The sequence below is a fragment of the Lagenorhynchus albirostris genome, chromosome 15, assembly GCF_949774975.1.
Source record: "Lagenorhynchus albirostris chromosome 15, mLagAlb1.1, whole genome shotgun sequence".
NCBI lineage: Eukaryota > Metazoa > Chordata > Mammalia > Artiodactyla > Delphinidae > Lagenorhynchus > Lagenorhynchus albirostris.
The window spans coordinates 4,240,493-4,260,881 of record NC_083109.1 but is presented as its reverse complement, the minus strand read 5'-3'; the positions used below and the strand labels follow the sequence as shown (position 1 = coordinate 4,260,881).

At 48.3% G+C, this 20,389-nt stretch overlaps 1 protein-coding gene across 1 annotated transcript in view; it reads left to right on the top strand.

Moving 5' to 3' along the window:
- The first annotated feature begins 2,168 nt into the window (after positions 1–2,168).
- The window catches only part of ZNF831 (zinc finger protein 831), a 79,109-nt gene continuing 60,888 nt past the window's right edge, over positions 2,169–20,389 (top strand). Inside the window, exons 1-2 of the mRNA XM_060124541.1 lie at positions 2,169–5,762; positions 6,986–7,125. Coding sequence (XP_059980524.1) covers positions 2,169–5,762; positions 6,986–7,125 — 3,734 coding nt within the window. The remainder of the gene's footprint in view (positions 5,763–6,985; positions 7,126–20,389) is intronic.

The following is a 20,389-nucleotide window of genomic DNA, read 5'->3' as shown; positions in this document are numbered from 1 at the left end:
ATACAGGATGCTCAGTTACATTTTTTAAAATTTTATTTATTTATTTATTTATGGCTGCATTGGGTCTTCGTTGCTGCACGTGGGCTTTCTCTAGTTGTGGCAACTGGGGGCTACTCTTCATTGCTTTGCATGGGTTTCTCATTGCAGCAGCTTCTCTTGTTGCAGAGCACAGGCTCTAGGTGCACGGGCCTCAGTAGTTGTAGCATGCGGGCTCAGTAGTTGTGGCTCGTGGGCTCTAGAGCACAGGCTCAGTAGTTGTGGCTCGTGGGCTCTAGAGCACAGGCTCAGTAGTTGTGGCGCACGGGCTTAGTTGTTCTGTGCATATGGGATCTTCCTGGACCAGGGATTGAACTTGTGTCCCCTGCATTGGCAGGCAGATTCTTACCCACTGTGCCACCAGGGAAGTCCCCTCAGTTACATTTTGATTCCAGGTAAATAATGCATAATTTTCTAGTGTAAGCAAGACCCATACAAGAATTGGGACATACATATACTAAAGAAGTATACAGGGCTTCCCTGGTGGCGCAGTGGTTGAGAGTCTGCCTGTTGATGCAGGGGACACGGGTTCGTGCCCCAGTCCGGGAAGATCCCACATGCCGCGGAGCAGCTGGGCCCGTGAGCCATGGCCGCTGAGCCTGCGCGTCCGGAGCCTGTGCTCCGCAACGGGAGAGGCCACAACAGTGAGAGAGGCCCGTGTATCGCTAAAAAAAAAAAAAAAAAAAAAAAGTATGCATTGTTTATCTGAAATTCAAATTTATCTAGGAATCTTGTGTTTTCATTTGCTCAATCTAGTAAGTGTCCCCTCAGGTCAGTTTTCTTCCTTATTGTCCTAATCCAGTAGCGGAGACTCAGAACTCCAGAGTGGGAAGGGCCCTAGGGAGGTGCCCATTTTACAGACCTGGAAACTGAGTCCCATCTGAGGAAAGGGACTTGCCCCAGCTCATGGGATCACTGTGGACTTTGAGGACCTTGCTGAGCTACACGATTTTTCTTTTTCATGAAGTCAGCACATTTTCTGAGTGTCTCCTCTGCACAGGGCACTGTGCTGGGTGTTGGGAGACAATGGTGACAAGCCTGCCATGTACCCGTGTGCAGGGGAAGAATCAAGAATTCCCTTTGAGAAGCAGCCACATAGCACAGGGAGATCAGCTCGGTGCTTTGTGACCACTTAGAGGGGTGGGATAGGGAGGGTGGGAGGGAGGGAGATGCAAGAGGGAAGAGATATGGGAACATATGTATATGTATAAACTGATTCACTTTGTTATAGAGCAGAAACTAACACACCATTGTAAAGCAATTATACTACAATAAAGATGTTAAAAAAAAGATAACTCCCCCCTCCAAAAAAGGATTCCCTTTGAAATATTACTCAGCCATAAAAAGGAACGAAACTGAGTTATTTGTAGTGAGGTGGATGGACCTAGAGTCTGTCATGCAGAGTGAAGTAAGTCAGAAAGAAAAACAAATACTGTATGCTAACACATATATATGGAATCTAAAAAAAAAACGGTACTGATGAACTTAGTGGCAGGGCAGGAATAAAGACGCAGATGTAGAGAACGGACTTGAGGACACGGTTGGAGGGGGAAGGGGAAGCTGGGAAGAAGTGAGAGAGTGGCACTGACATATATACACTACCAAATGTAAAATGGATGGCTAGTGGGAAGCTGCTGCCTAGCGCAGGGAGATCAGCTCAGTGTTTTGTGATGACCTAGAGGGGTGGGATAGGGAGGGTGGGAGGGAGGCTCAAGAGGGAGGGGATATGATGACATATGTAAACATAGAGCTGATTCACTTTGTTGTACAGCAAACATTGTAAAGCAATTATACTCCCATAAAGATGTAAAAAAAAAAAAAAAAAGAGAGAATTCCCTTTGGGCATATTAAATGAGATAGGATTGAGACAGACCCAGGTCTGAACCTGCTTTGCCACATGTTAGCTGCATGACGAGTCACTTCCACTCTCTGAGCCTCAGTTTCCCCTTTCCTTATATGGAGATAGGGGTATTTTTCTTGGGGGATTGTTGTGGCTTCAGTGGAGGTGACGAAATGCCTGATGGGGGGTAGGGAAGAGTTTACTGTATGATGAGAGAAGAGAGTTACCCATAGTAAAGCTCGGTTGTTGCTCACAGGTTGCCCGGCATCCTGGGCCACCCAGACGATGTGGGATGGAGGTGCCGGAAGTCACCTGCCCTGCCTTGCCTGCCAGGGACCAGCCAGCTCCTGCTTCTGGCCCCCCAGGGGCCCCAGGTGGGCAGGCCTCGCCTCACCTGACCCTGGGCCCCATCATCCTGCCCCCAGAGCAGGGCCTGGCCCCCACCCTGTTCCTGAAGGCCTTGCCCATCCCACTGTACCACACAGTGCCCCCAGGGGGCCTCCAGCCACGTGCCCCCCTCGTGTCAGGCAGCGTGGACGGGGGCAGCGTGCCCTTCATTCTCAGCCCCCTGCTGCAGCCTGAAGGGCCCGGTCCCACCCAGGTGGGGAAGCCAGCGGCCCCAGCGCTCACCGTGAACTTCGTGGGTGCTCTGCCCATCCTGTCACCGGGCCTGGGGCCCATGCTGGGCAGCCCCTGCAAGGTGCGCAACGCCGGCAAGTACCTGTGCCCGCACTGTGGCCGGGACTGCCTGAAGCCCAGCGTTTTGGAGAAGCACATCCGCTCCCACACGGGTGAGAGGCCCTTCCCGTGCGCCACCTGCGGCATCGCCTTTAAGACCCAGAGCAACTTGTACAAGCACAGACGGACCCAGACACACCTCAACAACTCCAGGCTGTCCTTGGAGTCGGACGGCGGGGGAGGCAGCCTCCCGGAGGAGGGGGACAAGGCCGGAGTGCCTTCCGGGACCCACGGGGCACGATCAGAGAGACCCCTTTCTCCGGGTGCCCAGTCTGCTGGGCACTGCCTGCTGCCCAGGGCGCATCTGTCCCCGGTTGCCAAGAGCCTGGACCTGAAGATGGACACTGTTGCCTGTCCGGGGTCCACGTTCGATGTCAGGGAGGCCCCTGGAGACTCTGCCCCCGGGCTCCCACTGGCCAGCTCGCAGCCGAGGAGGAAGCTGCCGGAGCAGCGGTCCCCGACGGCCAGCAGGCCGGGCTCCGTGCTGCAGCAGCAGCAGGTGGAGAAGCCCGGGGATGCCAAGCCCTCGGAGGGTCGGCTGCGGAAGTGCGAGAGCACCGACTCGGGCTACCTGTCCCGCTCAGACAGCGCAGAGCAGCCACCGGCCGCCGGCAGCCCCCTGCACAGCCTGTCGGAGCACAGCGCCGAGTCCGAGGGCGAGGGAGGCCCGGGGCCCGGGCGCGCGGAGCGGGCGGCCGGCCTGGAGCTGGAAAAGAGGCGGCTGGAGGAGCGCATCGCCAGGCTCATCTCTCACAACCAGGCCGTGGTGGACGACCCCCAGCTGGCCCACGTGCGGCCCCGCAAGACGGTCCTGTCCAAGCAGGGCAGCATCGACCTGCCCATGCCCTACACCTACAAGGACTCCTTCCACTTCGACCTGCGGCCACCGGAGCCCAGGAGGACGCCTGCCGCCCTCCGCGCCGCGCGCTCCACCTGCGCGCCCCCAGACAGGGCGCGGCCCCTCTTCTTCCACTCGGTCCCCACGCAGCTCTCCACCGGCACCGAATGTGTGCCTGTCACCAGGAGCAACTCGCTGCCCTTCGTCGAGGGCACGGGGACGTGGCCGGAGCTGCCGGACCCCCGGGACGCCTGGTCCCGGAGGCAGAAGCCTCTGAGCCCCAGGCCTGCCCCCGCCCGATTGGCCGATGTCCCTGGCAGTCACCCCCGGGCCCTGGTCAGACAGGCTGCGGTGGAGGACCTGCAGTGTCCCCCGACGGGAGACGCCTCGGCCCCGGCGGAGGACCCGGATGGAAAGAGACCGGCTGCGGGGGAGGGACAGGCCGGCCAGGGCCAGGCGGCTGGTAAGCAACGCGGCCAGAGGAGGCTGAAGATGTTCTCCCAGGAGAAGTGGCAGGTGTACGGGAAGGACACGTTCAAGAGCATCTACCAGAAAACGAAAGCTGGCCACCACGGAGGCAAGAAGGCTAGGGAGGTCACAGCGGGCGGCGGGGTCGAGCTGGAGTGTCTTCTCCAGCAGGATGCAGAGGATGGCGGGCGTGCAGCCCCCTCCCAGGATGGGAGGAGGCCCCCGGGCCCCGAGGACACTGCCGTGGAGGCCAGGCCAGCGCCTTGCGCAAGCCCACCGGCCTGTGAGGGCCTCTTGGTGACTGAGCCCCCCAAGCAGAGGGAGACAGTGGCCAGAGCTGGAGGCAGGGACCAGCCCCGTGTGAACAGGGCTGCCTCACGCCCTGCCCTCAGCTGCAGAGGACCCCTCTGCTTGGGCAGCAAGAGCCCTCTGCTTCCCCCAAACGGGAGGCTGGAGCTGGGGTGTCAGCCGCTCCCAGCACCCAGTCCTCCCAAAGGAGGTGACTTAGAGGCTCCCAGGCGGGGTCTGCCAGACCCCAAGCTGGAAGGTGGCACCCGGGGTGGCGGAGGGGACGCCAAGGAGACCTGTCAGCAGGCCCACGTGGTCCCGAGCCGGCCGGGTGGGAGCTCCGGGGAACCCCAGCCCACAGAGGTCAAGCTCCCCTCGGAGAGGAAGAAGCTGAAGGTGGAGGCGCTAAGCTGCCAGGAGCCCCCGGGAGCAGGAGGAGAGACCCCGGGGGGCCCCATGCACGCTGCCTCCCCGCCCCCTCAGAACCAGGACGGTGACCCCGGGGAAAAGCCAGGGGGGCTGCCTGGAGGCGGCGACTGCACAGCGAGGGGCAGGGCTGGGACCCTGAGGTGGGCAGGGCCTCGGGACACGGAGCCTCGGCTGCGTGCTACAGCTGCAGCCCCCGGGTGTCCCTCCCAGCTGGCCTTGCAGCCTCGGGCCCCCGGCGTCCTCGCTGCCCCAGTGGACATGGCCTTCCCCCCACAGTACCTCCTCAGGTTACCCCAGGGAGAGACCCGTCGCCCGTCGCCCATCCCCCAGAAGCCGGACCAAGGCCGGGGCCTTCTCTGCAGGAGAGGGGGACCTGAGGAACGGGCATCCTTTATGGAGTCAGGGCTGGAGGCCCCCCTGCTTCCCAGCCCAACCTCAGGCCAGGCCCCTGGTGGAGCAGACAGCTTCGGGGAGGACCCCAGCTGGTCCACGCCGTGTGACAGGAGAAAGGGGGTGCAGGGAGAGGAGAAAGGAGGCTTGGACACTGGCACCCCAGCAGCTGGGGTCCCCAGGGGGGCAGTCTCCTTCCCGTCCACGCCAACGTGTGACTCTTGGAGGAGTGGGACCCATGACACCCAACAAGCCTGCAGCAGCAGCACTTGGGCGCGAGCCAGGCCCTCTGGGGGCGTCCTCCATCCCTGGGAATCCACTGGGGAGCTGGTGGGGCCTCTCGAGAGTGCCCCGTGGGGCCCTTCTTCAGGGCCACTAGCGGGGCTCAGTGCCGGTTGCTCCCGCCAGCCCGGCCCCTCCCTCTCGGCCCTCCCACCCCCGGGCTGGCCTGAGTTGGCCTCGTGTGCGCCCGCGGAGACCCCCGGGAGCTGCAGGGCCCAGGGGCCTTTCCCCTCGCTGAGGGCTGAGCCCCGGCTCACATGGTGTTGCCTGAGCCGCAGCCTCCCTCTGCCGCTGGAGCAGAAGGAAAAGGACACTTCCGTGCACCTGGCGCTGCATTTCCCTGCTGGCAGTCTCCCGGGTGAGGGTCCTGACGCCCAGCCAGCGAGCAAAGCAGTGTCTGGAAGATGGAGCAGGATAAGCCCTGGAGGAGGAGGGCAGACGCAGACACTGAAGGTAACACCCAGCTTTGTCCCAGGGCCCTGGGGGCTGAGGGAGGATGCTTGGCAGCCAGGACTTATAGTGATGGAGAGAAAGTATGAAGCCATCCTGTGTAGCATCTGCTGTCCATTTTAACATCTTCTCAGCCTGCTCCCAAGGGAGAGAAAAAAGGCGCAACATGTAAAATAAAACGAAAGAACATCATGAGAAAAGGTTTCAAAGGACAGAATGACTGTACCCAAGACTCCGGGTGAGATTTTTCATAGCTAGACATAAACCTTAATGCTGAGTTTCCTGGTAGCAGAGGCAAACAGTAAAAATGAAACGCTGGTCAGGAGAGCTTATAAATCAGAAACCCTTTTTGAGAGATAGACTCCAAACAAAAACTCTTAAAAGGAGATAGTTATCATAGCAGGGACTCCAGAGAAAATAGCTGCTATGGTCAGATTTAACTTACCCCTGAGTTTCCTGGAAGCAGTGGCAAAAGGGGAAAGGAGCTGGGTGCTCTAGAGAGTTCTCACTGGTCATTAAATTTATAGTCCCATCTTTTTTTTGTGGCGGGGGAGGGCCGTGCCTCGCGGCATATGGGATCTTATTTCCCGACCAGGACTCAAACCTGCACCCCCTGCATTGGAAGCGCAGAGTCTTAACCGCTGGACCGCCAGGGAAGTCCCTGTAGTCCCATCTTGAGAGCGACTCCATGCATCTGGATTGTATAATTGAGGGTGTTGTCCTGCTCTGGGATGTCCTGGGCCAGGGTGACTGGAGAGGATCCTGCAGCCTCAGTTTTAACTTAATCATGTGGAACAACAGGGTCTGTGTCCCAGAGCTTGAAGGCTGTTCTCATGGTAACACTGCCTTTATCCCGAGAGTGGGGGGTTAAGAAAGAGTGTGCTGGGCCTGAGAGAGGGTGAATCCAAGGCCCAGCTTAGCCTCCTTCCTCCACAAGGCCATCAGGTACTGGGTGTGGGCATTCCTGGAGGAGGGAAAGGAGCCGGCCACGGGGTTCCCTAGACCTCCAGTTATCACCAAAGGTCTGGGCTTTTTCTTCTGTGGATCCAGCCCAGGCAGGATTCCAGAAGGTTCCGCCCAGCAATGCTCAGACCATTTGGCAATGCAGCATTTCGATGCCCGATTTCCCCAGACAGGCATCCTGTCTGCAGAGAGAGAACCCTTCTGTGTTGTTCCCACCGTGAGGGCTGTGAGCAATATGACGCCTGCGTGCCTGGTATTTTCAGCTCTCCGACCCAACAGCCCCAGGGATGCCATCCCAGGAGTGGATGTCTGAGCCGGAACGGAAGAAAGGATGGCCTCGTAGGAGGGCAAAGATGCCTCGTGGGAGCAGCAAGCAGAAACAGCTGAGGAGCCGCTCCAAAAGGTAGGGTGTGTGGCCACCTCTGTCATTTCCCCGTGTGCCCACAGTGTCAGGAGCTGCAAACTGCGATTTCAGTAAACCCCCGAGGAAAACTTCACAAGGGATTCAAAAGGCATCTCTGCGTTCCAGGGAGAGAGAGACAGAGTCCTGTATAGGAACTGGGGTCTAGAGTTTCATGGTTAAAGGACTCAGTGTGTTTCTCCATCAGCCTACCGGCTATGTGTTTTTCAGTGGTGCCTTTTTTAAGGCCAGGCGTCCAGCAAATACTCGAAATAACTGAGTTGAAAACACATCCATCCAGTTTAAGTCCTGAAGAGAGAGCATGTTAATTATTTACAGCTTTTATTGCTTTTTTAATTATGCAAGTGATGCATGTCCTTTGCAGAAAAATTAGAAAATACAGATGAGTGAGGAGACGACAATAAAACATCCTAGTGATCTCACCACTCGGAGACAATCACGTTTAGGTGTATGCCCTTCTAGACTTTTCTCCGTGATCTGTGCACGTACATAATCTCCTGACTGCAAATGCAGGCTGGGGGGCAGATGGATTTTAAAACCCCTCTTTCATCGCGTCATTCTGATCGTCTCGCTCCTTTGCTCAAAACCCCTCAGGTTGCCCACTGCGTACCCTCCTCCCTCCAACACCCTACCCCCCCCCCCCCGCCCCGCAAAGCTTTTAGGTCCCATTTTCCCATGGTCGCCCCCCTCCCTCTCAGTGTGATGTCATATGGTCCCAGCCCTCAGCTATTCTCTATTTGACACTCCGAACCCATATCCCCAAGGCTCTCCTGCACCCGCAATCTCCCGTTCCTAGAATGCCTGGCCTTCTTCTATTGTCAGTGTTTGGTCCAGACATAGGTATTTGTCGAGAGGCCACACGAATTCCTAATGCTTGCCTACAGCTGCTCAGGCTCTCACTGGCCAGAGATGACATACCCTCTTCTGAGGCCCCTGCACCCGCTTTCACTTGTCTGCCAGGACCACGTTTCCAGGGCTGGCATCACTGAGGGCTTGCTGTGTGCCAGGCACAGCATTTTTCTCTCGAGGAAACTGAGACACACAGAGAAGTCAGGCAACTTCCCCAAGGACCCGGATCTGAACCAGCAAACCTTACTCCAGAGCCCAAGTGCTAAACAGCAGCTTGCCCCAGTGCTCCCAGCCCGTAGTGGACGTGAGAGCCACCTAGGGTTTTCTGGAGGTTTCCTGTGATGCTGGGTCAAATTCAGTGGGTCTGGGATGGGGCCTGAGATTCTGTATCTCTAACATGCTTCCCAGTGACGCTGAGGATGCTGGTCCAGTGAGCTAGCTTGGAGAGCAATGCTTTACATCACCCAGACCACATCCCGGGAGCTCAGGGATACTGGCATGTGGCTTTGCTCCCACAAAGCACTAAACTACATCTGAGTGACAGCTGGCAAGCCTGAAGTCTCCAGGCCTCAGTCAGAGTCCCGGGAGATGTGGGGAGGGGGACAGAGGTGGGGTGCCTCATCTACAGTTCCCAACACTGGAACTTGACTGTTTCAACAGACATTCGTTGTGCACCTGCTAGGTGCCAGGTGTCTACATGTGGAGGCCGTTGGGGAAACATTCCCAAATAAGGCTGATGGTCCCAGGCTGGTCCTCCGAGAGGCCTGGAGATGTCTCTCCAGGATGCCTTGCAAACCCATCAGCAGCCCCGGGGCCAAACAGCCCATGTAGGAATCTTATTTGGCCGCAACATTGTTGAAAGTTTTGATGCTTAGTATCCAAATAATAAATATCAGGAGATTTCACATATAAACCTGGATTTTGGCTTCTCTTAAAATATCTGAAGCTCTGAAGACATTGGGCCTGCCTTCTTGCAGGGCAGCGGCTGGCTGGGGCTTAGCAGCAGCTATGCCTGTGGACGGTGCCTGTGCTCTGCAGCCTGCCTCAGTCCCCACTTGTCCCTAGTGTCCTTTTTTCCCATTTTTTTTTTTTTTAGTTTTTTTTAAAAAATTGAAGTGTAGTTGATTAACAATATTATGTTAGTTTCAGGTGTACAACACAGAGATTCATTATACACACACACATTCTTTTTCAGACTCTTTTCCCTTATAGGTTATTACAAAATATTGAGTATGGTTCCCTGTGCTCTACAGTAGGTCCTTGTTTATCTATTTTATATATGGTAGTTTGTATCTACTAATCCCAAACTCCTAATTTATCCCTCCTCCCACCACCCCCCTTTCCCCTTTGGTAACCATACGTTTGTTTTCTATGTGTGTGAGTCTGTTTCTGAGATAAGTTCATTTGTGTCATATTTTAGTTTCCACCTATAAGTGCTATCGTATGGTATTTGTCTTTCTCTGTCTGACTTACTTCACTTAGCATGATAATCTCTAGGTCCATCCAGGTTGCTGCAAATGGCATTATTTCATTCTTTTGTATGGCTGAGTAGTATTCCGTTGTATTTGTGTACCAAAACTTCATCCATTCATCTGTTGATGGACGTTTAGGTTGTTTCCGTGTTTTGGCTATTGTGAATAGTGCTGCTGTGAACAAAGGGGTGCGTGTATCTTTTCGAATTATGGTTTTGTCTGGACATATGCCCAGGAATGGGATTGCTGGGTCATATGGCAACTCTATTTTTATTTTTTGGGGAAGACTCCATACTGTTTTCCATAGTGGCTGCACCCGTGTATATTCCCATCAACAGTGTAGGAGGGTTCCCTTTTCTCCACACCCTCTCCCGCATTTATTATTTGTAGATTTTTTTTTTTTTTGATGATGGCTATTCTGACCGGTATGAGGTGATACCTCACTGCAGCTTTGATTTGCATTTCTCTAATAATTAGCGATGTTGAGCATTGTTTCATGTGCCTTTTGGCCACCTGTACGTCTTCTTTGGAGAAGTGTCTATTTAGATCTTCTGCCCATTTTTTTGATTGGGTTGTTTGCTTTTTTGGTGTTGAGCTGTAGGAGCTGTTTGTATGTTTTGGAGATTAATCTCTTGTTGGCTGCATCATTTGCAAATATTTTCTCACCGCCTGTAGGTTGTTCCCTAGTGTCTTACGTTTAGTCATGTAGTCTGCCTGGCCCTCATAGGCATGCGTGTTTGCAAATCTTCATCTTAACATCCGGTTTTGTGGGAGCCAAAACTCTGCCTCCCAGTCAGTGAGCTTCTCAGCAAGAGGCTGCAGGTGAAAAAGTGAGGGGGCAGAGGGACCCCAGCGTGCAAACAGGAGAGGTCAGAACCCAGGCTCGACAGCTCTGTCCTGGAGCCTCCAACTGGGTGCACTGGGGATGACGCTCTTGAAGTTTTTACATTCACCAAACTTTGACTGGTCGACCGTGATTCCTTCATCATTCGTGCCTTTATTGGCTCATGATCGTCCTTTGAGTCATTCTAACCTCAGGACCTTTGCACTTGCTGATCTATTTACCTCCACCTGCACACACCACCTCTGGCTCCTCATGGGGCTGGCTCCCCCTCATCTCAGCAAAGACGTTGGTATTGTGGCGGAGACTCACCTGACCCCTGTACCTCAGTGGTTCCCCCCTTTTTTTCTCCATCCCATCGTCTTGTTTTATTTCCTTCGTAGGTTGTTGGTAGAATTCATTTTCTTGAGGCATGGAATTGATGGCAGCTTACTTCTTAAAAGCCAACAGTGGAGGGCTTCCCTGGTGGCGCAGTGGTTGAGAGTCCGCCTGCCGATGCAGGGGATGCGGGTTCGTGACCCGGTCTGGGAAGATCCCACATGCCGCGGAGCGGCTGGGCCCGTGAGCCATGGCCGCTGAGCCTGTGTCCGGAGCCTGTGCTCCGCAACGGGAGAGGCCACAACAGTGAGAGGCCCGCGTACCGCAAAAAAAAAAAAAAAAAAAAAAAAAAAATATATATATATATGTATATATATACACATATATATCACTGTTAAGAGAAAAGATATATATCTCACACTGAATTTATCATCCTTCAGTTTGATTTTTAAACTCCATATTGTGTTTTTGAAGATCTCGCCATGTTTGGTACATACAGATAAAATTCATTCATCTTAATTGCTGTAGAGTATTCTATCCCATGGAAATAACACACTGTATTTTCCATTCCCCTATTTATGGACATTTAAATCATTTCCAGTTTTTTGTGTGTGTGCTAACTTTGCAATGAACATGCTTATACGTGCCTCCTTAGACACAATGTGAGAAGTTTTCTAAGAAACATACCTAAAATGGAATTACTGGGTTATAAGATAATCACATTTTCAACTTTGCAAGTTATTACCAAATCACTCTCTGCAGTGCTTGTGTCACTGTAGGTTTCCTCCAGCTAACAGTGAGAGTTTGCCCTGCTCCCATATTCTTACTAATGTTTGTTAGGAGCAGATTTTTAATGTTTTGCCCACCCAGAATTTGTAGGATTGTGTATATATCCTAGATTTGCCTATATTCTTTGCCTGTTATATATATTGCAGATATTTTTCCAGGTCTATTATCTGACTTTTTAAGCCCATTCATTTATATTTACCCACATAATTGCAAACATCTTGCCTCTTCATTCCTTTTGGCATGTCAGATCTTCCTTCTGGGATTGTTTTCTTCTGTCTGAAGTATATTCTTTGGAATTTCCTTTAGAGAAGAAAAATCTCAGTTTTTATTAGCCTGAAAGTGCATTTATTTCACCCTTGTTGTTGAAAAATATTTTTTCTGGGTACACAGTCTCAGGTTGACAGTTATTTCCTCTCAGTCCATCAAAGCTGTTATTGCATCGTCACTTGGCTTCTGTTTTGTGGTGAGAAGTCAGCTATGAGTCTACTCATCTGTCTTTTGAAGGTCTCTTATCTCTGGCTACTTTCAAGATCTTCTTCTTTGGTGTTCCATACTTTTACTTTGACGTATCCAGGTACACGTCACTTTAATTTATTCCATTAGGAATCCACTGGGCTTCTATAATTTCTGGATTGATGTCTACCAGGAAAATTCTCAGCCATTGTTCCTTAGATGTTGCCTCCATCCCAGTCTCCCTCTTCTTTGGAACATTGAAATAATGCATCTTAGATCTGTCTTTCATGTCTCTTAACCTCTGTTTTCAACAACTTTGTCTCTCCCTGCTGTAACCTAGATACTTTGTTCGGATGTTATCTTTAAAATGTTACTAATTTTCTTAATCCACCGTGTGTTTTTTTCAAAGCTCTATTGACATATATTGAATTTTAATATGCATATTGAAAGTGTGCAATATAATAAGTTTTGACATGTTCCCATCGGTGAAACCAACAACACTATCAAGATAGCAAACGTATCCGCAATGCCCACAGTTTCCATGTACCTCTTTGTAATTCTTTCCTCCTGCCCCCACCCTGCCACCCTCCCCCCCCCAGGTAACCACCGATGTGCTTTATGTCACTATAGAGTATTTCACTTTTTCTAGAATTTTATAAAAATGGAAGCAGACAATATATACCTTCCCCCCCTTTTTTTTCGGCTGGGCGTTTTCTTCACTCCATATGATTATTCTGAGGCTCGTCCATGTTGTGTGTATCAGTCATTTGTTTCTTTTCATTCCTAAGTAGTAAGCCATTGGGTGTATACGGCACAATTTGTTTGTACAACCACTTGTTGGTAGACATTTGGCTTGTTTCAGTTTTGAGCTGTTACAAATAAAAAGTACTATAAATATTCATATACAAGTCTTTGTATGGGAATAAGCTTTAAATTCTCTTGAGTAAATACCGAAGAGTGGAACGTCTGGATCTTATATGGTAGAGGCATAATTTTTTAAGATGCTGCCAAGCTGTTTTCCAAAGCGGTTGTATCATTTTACATTTCCACGAGCAGTGTGTGACAGCTTCTGCTTCTCCACCTCCTTGCCAACACTTAGTATGGCCATCCTTTTTCATTTTTGTCATTCTAATAGATGTCTGATGGTATTGTATTAGTTTGAATTTACATTTCCCTAATAAATGATGATATTGACTATCTTTTCATGTGCTTATTTGTCATTTATGTATCTTTTTTTGGTGGACTATCTGTTTGCATCTTTTCCCACTAAAAATGGGTTGTTAGTTTTCTTCTTATTGGATTTTGAGAGTTATTCATATATTCTGGCTATAAGTCCTTTTTCTGATATGCAAGTGGTAACTATTTCCTTCCAGTCTGTGCCTTGTTTTTTGTTGTTTTTAATTCTCTTAACAGTGTCTTTTAAAGGGCAGACATTTTAAATTTTGATGAATTCCAATTGTCATTCTTTCTTTGGATTGTGCTTTTGATGTCATAACTAAAAAATCTCGGCCTAAATCATAGCCACAGAGATTTTTCTCTTAAGTTTTCTTCTGTAGCTTTATTGTTGTAGGTTTAGTATTCAGACCTAGGATCAAATTTTTGTATATGGTGTGATGTATAAATCAAAGTTCTTAGTTTTGCAGGTGGATACCTAATTGTTCCAGCATGATTTGTTCATCTGTTTGTCTATTTTGATGCATATGCCATGTTGTTTTGATGACACTGCCTGACTTGAAGGGTTACTCTAAAACTTAAATATTCAAGGCAGTGTGGTATTCACATCAAAATAGACAAATAGATCAATGAAACAGAATAAAGAATACAGAAATAGACCACACATACATGGTCAATTGATTTTTGACTAAGGTTCAAAGGAAGTTCAATGGCAAAAGTATAGTCTTTTCAACAAATTTTGCTGGACCTGGAAAGTTTCCCCACCAGGAAGCCAAGGCAATCATGAGGCTCACCTCATCTGTTCCTCTTCTCTCAGGGACCACTGCCTTCATTGCTTGGTGTCTAATGTCCTGAGAATCATTGTTTTAGACATTTGTCCATTTTTTTATTTGGGAGGGCACATCTAGTCACTGCTATACCATCTTGGTCAGAAGAATTCCCTGGACTAATGCAATGGCCTCTTAATTCGTCCCCTGCTTTTACATGTCTGTCGAGTTTTAAATTTAATTCCTGACAATATTATATTTAATTTTTTTTAAGTTCCATTTAATTATTTTTCAAATCTGCCTGGTCATTTTTATAGTCTCTTGCTCTTTACTCTTCTTTTTTTAAATTGAGGTATGATTGACAAACATAAAAGCTGTGTATATTTAATATATACATCTTGACAAGTTTGAAGGTACATGTACACCCATGAAGCCATCACCACATTCAGTGTCCTACACTTTCCTAAACTTATCCATCATCTCTAGAAGTTTCTTCCCTTCCTCTTTTTTGTTTTTTGATAAGAATATTTGACATAAATTTTAAATTTTATGTAAATTTTAAATTAAAAAATTTTAAAGTATATAATACAGTATCGTTAACTGTATCGTTAACGATACAGTTATCGTTTAAGTATTAGATATACAGATATCGTTTAAGTATATAGATAGTATACAGATATCGTTTAAGTATATAATACAGTATCGTTAACAGTATCATTTTAAGTATATAATACAGTATCGTTAACTGTATGCACTGTGGTGTGCAGTAGATATCTAGTATTTATTCATTTTGTGGAAGTGAAACTTTGTACCCTTAGATCAACACCTTCTTGATTCTCCCTCCCTCCATCCCTGGTAACCACTATTCTGTTCTCTGTTTTGATGACATTGACTACGTTAGGTTCCTGATTAGTATTTGTTCTGTATCTGGCTTATTTCATTTAGCATAATATTTTCCAGTTCATCCCTGTTGTAGTAAATGGCAATATTTCTCTCCTTTTTAAGACAAGTAATATCCCATTTTATGTATACACCACATTTTCTTTATCTAGTCATCGATGGATGTTTGGGTTGTTTCCATGTCTTGGCTATTGTAAATAATGCTGCAATGAACATAGGTGTGCAGTTATCTCTTCAAGATCCTGATTTCAATTTGTTTGGGTATTTACCCAGAAGTGGGATTGCTGGGTCATAGAGGACTTCTATTTTTAAGGTTTTGAGGCACTTTCATACTTCTTTCCATAATGGCTGCATAAATTTACATTCCTACCAACAATGTGCAAGGGTCCCCTATTCTCCACATCCTCACCAACACTTACCTTTTGCCTCTTTGATGAGAGCCATTGTAAGAGGTGTGAGGTGATATCTCACTGTAGGTTTGATTTGTATTTCCCTGATGTTGAGCACCTTTTCATATACCTGTTGGCCATTCGTATGTCTTCTTTTGAGAAATATCTATTCATGTCCTTTGCCCATTTAATAATTGAGTTCTTGGGTTTTTTTCCTATTCGTTTTGCTATTCAGTTGTGTGAGTTCCTTATGTATTTTGGATATTGGTTCCCTGTCAGATATATGGTTTGCAAATATTTTCTACCATTCCCTAGGTTACCATTTCATTCTGTTGATTGTTTCCTTTGCTGTGCAGAGGCTTTTTGGTTTGATGTTGTCCCACGTGTTTATTGTTGCTTTTGTGGCCTGTGCTTTTGGCATCATATCCAAGAAATCATTACCAAGGCCAGTACAAGCAGATTTTCTCTATGTTTCCTTCTAAGAGTTTTAGTTTCAGGTCTTATGTTTAGGTCTTTAATGCATTTGGAGTTGATTTTTTGTGTATGGTGTAAGACAAGGGTCTAATTTCACTGTTTTGCATGTGGATATCCAGTTTTCCCAACACCATTTATTGAAGAGACTATCTTTTCCCCACTGTATATTCTTGTCCTCTTCCTCCCACCCCCATTGAAAATCAGTTTACAGTAAATGTGGGGGTTTATTTCTGGTCTCTTTATTCTGTTCCATTTGTTAATACATCTGTTTTTATGCCAGTACCATACTGTTTCTATTATTGTAGCTTTGTGATATATTTTAAAAACCCAGGAAGTGTGATGCCTCCTGCTTTGTTCTTCTTGCTCAAGATTGCTTCAGTTATTTGGAGTCTCTTGTGGTTCCATATGTATTTTAGGATTGTTTTTTCTATTTATGTAAACTGTACTCTTATTTTCAACCTTTTAAAAAGACACACTAAATATTTTGCATCTGATAATGCCAACACAGGAAGTCTTGGCATGTCTGGCTCTGTTTTATATATGAGCTCTCACTTACGGTATCTTGTTTCCTTGTTTGTTTTTGGATATTTGATGGTGAGCTGAGATTTTTGCAACTTTGTGGTGGGTTTCTCCAGTAATGATTTGTTTTGCTTCCGCTAGGTGCCTGGGGGCACACAATGAGCACTACTTTAAATAAGGTTCTTGGTTGTAGGTTTCTCCATGTCACAGGGTAGTGTGAATTCAGATTGCAAACCCATGAGAAGACTGTCTTATTGTTATGAAATTAACAGGAGAGACTTTTGCCCCCTCCACTCAGTGATAAGATTGGAATTAAAAAATATATATATTCTCTGGGCAGGTGGTGGGGGTAGGATGTATTATCCCTAATTAACCCATATATTGAGGGTATAGCCTCTGAGGTCTCAGTTTTCTGCAGGAGTAGAGGTTGGATCTTCCACGGGACTCACAGGGTAGAGTCTGGGTTTGAATCATGCACCCTGAACCCCACCAGACAATGGAAATGGAAGAGCAGGATCATGGAAGCAAAAGGGCAAGCTCACCTGGTTTGGCAAATGCCCTCAAAATGAAATCACTCTCACTTTTTTCCACTTGGTTTTTAACTTTTAAATATATCTTACCTTTTAATCAGAACACCAATGCGTTTAAATATAAATTGTAAACATTTTTATATTTAATCTACATTTTTCGTTGGTTTCAGTATAAGGGTAAATATGGGGGTAGTCAACCAAAGTAACCAGTTCACTGTACTGTTAGAAATGGACTTCTTATTTTCTAACCTTGCTTATGCTTCTTTGCTCATCAAGAAATTGAATATTTTGATGTAGTCAGATGGAGTTACCTTTTCCTTTACGATTATTATTTTTTGTTCTTGTCCAAGAAATTTTTCCTTGTCTCAAGCCCCCAATGTCACAAATACAAAAAGATAGTCCCTTATGTTCTTTCTCTCTATATATTAATGCAAAGAAGGATTTATTTTTATTTTTGTTTATATAGAAAACAGTGGACCTTGGGTCAAGGTTGGCTCTTGGCTTGTTTCTGTATGCCCTGTGTACGTCCTGTATACCTGTATGTGAGGTAGGCATGATTTTTACATTTTAAAAAGAATGTGTATATGTATACTGGATTGGCCAAAAAGTTCATTCAGGTTTGTCTGTAAGATGGTACCAAAAACCCGAACGAACTTTATGGCCACCCCAATACATACATACATACATACACACACACACACACACACACATATGTGTATATATATGTATATGAAAAATGTGTGGCAGAGATTGTATGTGGCTTGTAAAGTCTAAAATATTTATTACCTGGACCTTTATATAAAAAGCTTATAGACCCCTGGCCCAATCCCCTTTTTTCACTTATTTGCTGTATTTTAACTTCCCGTTCGTACCTGAAGTTTATTTCAGGGCCCTCCCTTGTGTATCATTCGACTCTTTGTTGCCAGCTCCAAACACCACACTGTAATGAAAATGGGTGTTGTCATTAATGAAAGCACGTGAGTTAAAGGAGAGGGATTAGAAAAGGCAGGGTCCATTTTCAGAGTGGAAATGGGAAAATGTAGAAAATTCATACTTGGACACCTAATTGCCCTGACATTAACTAGAGGCATAGAGATTCAGAGCATTCATTAACAATGTCTCGGCCGTGCCCAGAGCAGGCACTGGACCATGGAATTGAATTTTACTGATTAATTTGTAACTGTGTACAGTGCTGTACAAAGCATGAAACGCTCAGAGACTTGTTCTAGGGAGCTGCTGACAACGAACAAGGAATTATGAAGCCGCAGGTGAATCGGGATGAGTGGAGAGGAGGTTGGAGGTTATATGGGTGAAGGGTGCTTTGTAAACCCTAAAATGTAGCTTCGTCACAGAAGGGGAGAGCACAGGAGAACGCACAGAGGATGGAAACCTCTTAATTGATGGTGTTTTTCCTTATAAAGCAGATGTTTATAGTTTGAGCCTGTGTCTGCTCACTTTTTACTCATTCAATGAGGTAACTCTGAGGTGAGATGGAGACACAGACCTAGGGACGAGGTGGCCGCCACTCCTCATGGCTGAGACCCTCTGTGACGTGCTCCACGGCACCAGAGCTTTGACCCCAGTCTCAAGTCCGGTTTGGTGGGATGCTGAGGGTCTGCTATACCTCCACTCCACTTCTCTTTGCTTTGTTACTCCCCGTGGGATCAAGAGAGGAAAGTGAGGAGGATAATATGACACACCACATACTCCTTCCCCAGGATGAGCATGTGTCAGGCAGGCCACGCAAACCTGCAAGTCTGCCTCCTTGGATGTACCTTCCAAGACATGGCTGATAAAAGGGACAGTGGGCATGGGGGTCAGGGCGGGATTGGAGTAGGCAGGGTGGTCAATGGCTGTCAACCGGCATCAAGATACATGACAGACCTCACCCTGCCTCCTTTTGTGAGCTTCCCACTGGACTCCAGGCAAAGCTGGTGTCCCCTGTGTTCTTGACCTTGGTCCACCAGTCATCAGTGCCCCGGCTGGAGCTGACCTGGGGTAAGAAAGCTTTTTTCTGATTGGTCTTCCATGAGGTCTATAAACAAAGATACTGTGCTGTTCTTACGTAAGTGCTGATAATGTCGGCTCTTACAGGAAGATCTACAGAGAGAGAGACCAAGAGAGCAGAGAGTGTGTCAAGTATGAGTTGGATTTAAAGTCTGGCCCTTAAATAGCAGCTTATTAAAACAAAATGTAAAGCACTGTATAAGACAGCTAAAAGCAGAGAATTAGACATGAATACAAAAATCTAGACTGATCTTCAAAACATAGCCTTGAGTAAAAATAAAGTGAGAATAAGAATGGCTCTGTGGTACAATGTCACGCACAAAAGCGACACTACATATTTATAAGCATACATGCATATTTAAGGAGGTTTGGCAAACGTGCCCGAGTGCTTCTGGGGGAAATAGGCGGATGGGAGTGAGAAGAAGAGAAGCAGGGGCGACACTCTAACCTTGCATCTGAGGTTGGGCTGCCTAGAAGCAGAGCCTGAGACGGGGATTCTTGTACAAGAGATTTACGCAGGGAGGGCTCTCAGGAGACGTGTAAGGGATGACGGAAGCAGACAAGGGCGACGGAAGAACTCAGCAAAGATGCGGGCTTGGGTGTCCAGTCGTGCCTGATCCCACAGGGAGCTCTGGAGTGTGAAGTGCATCCCAGAGATGGTCCCGCTCAGAGGCAAAGGGACTGGGCTCTCACACCCTGTGACAGTCAATGGCTAAGGGCCCTTCGTGGGGGGTGTGCACACTCCCCCAGGCCTTCCAGGCAAGCTGGCTCCCACTGGCCTAGGGCAGCCCTCTTGAGAAGGTGGTAAGTGTGCGTCCCAGCAGCCGGCCACAGACGAGCAGCCCGGTGAAGGCGGTGGAGACAGGCACTAATGGCATCTGCTGAACCGCGAGGGGCCTTGCAGGACGGGTGATGGCGAGCTTGCATGACCTGCCCCACCGTGGCTGTCCGTTCCCAGAGTGATGCTGCTCTAGGAGGGGCTGCACGCAGAATGTTCTGGAAAACACAGGAGGGAAAAAAGTAGACCCTGCCCGTGACTAAACAAAAATTGCTTTGAAGACAATGCCAAGATCCACTTGGGCTCCCCCCAAGGCCGAAAGTGTCCAAATTCTGTCTTAATGAGATCTGAGTCCAGAGGCTGGAGCGCTCTCAGCAGTCTCCTCGTTGTTTTCATTGAGCGCAGTTCCTCGCTTTTGTCCGTTTTCCAAAAGCAAACCTCCCTGCAGTTCAAACTGTGCCATTCTTAACACCTGCCAGCTTGTAGGCAGTCACCCACTGACTGGGGGCAAAGGTGACCCACGGCACACAGGGGAAGAGTGCTCCCACACCTCCCACCTTCCTTCCTGCCTTTGTCTCTGTACTTGGAAATCACTCTCCCCCGGCCCAGCAGGAGCCCCGACTGGTTCAGGGATTTGTGATTAGCAGAACGGCAGCCCTGTTGCTCTCCACCTGGGCTCAGATAGTCTTTCAGGAACCTGGGGTCTTGACAAGCAGGGATGAGTTGCTTTAAAGAACCAGGAAGGCACCCCTGGGGAGTGACAGCTCCTGCCCAGGGCCCAGGAGGCCATAGTGCCTGTAAGTGGAGCCTCTCCCACACATGAAAAAGATGAAGAAAAAGTCGCTTTTTCCTTGTTGCTATGAAAATGAGTGCCCAAGAGGATACGGAATTCTGCAGATCTTACTTAAATTAAATTCTGCAAGCAGCCCTGATTATTAGGGGACTGCGGCTGGATGTTGGCGGCAGCTCAGACAAATGAGAAAGAAA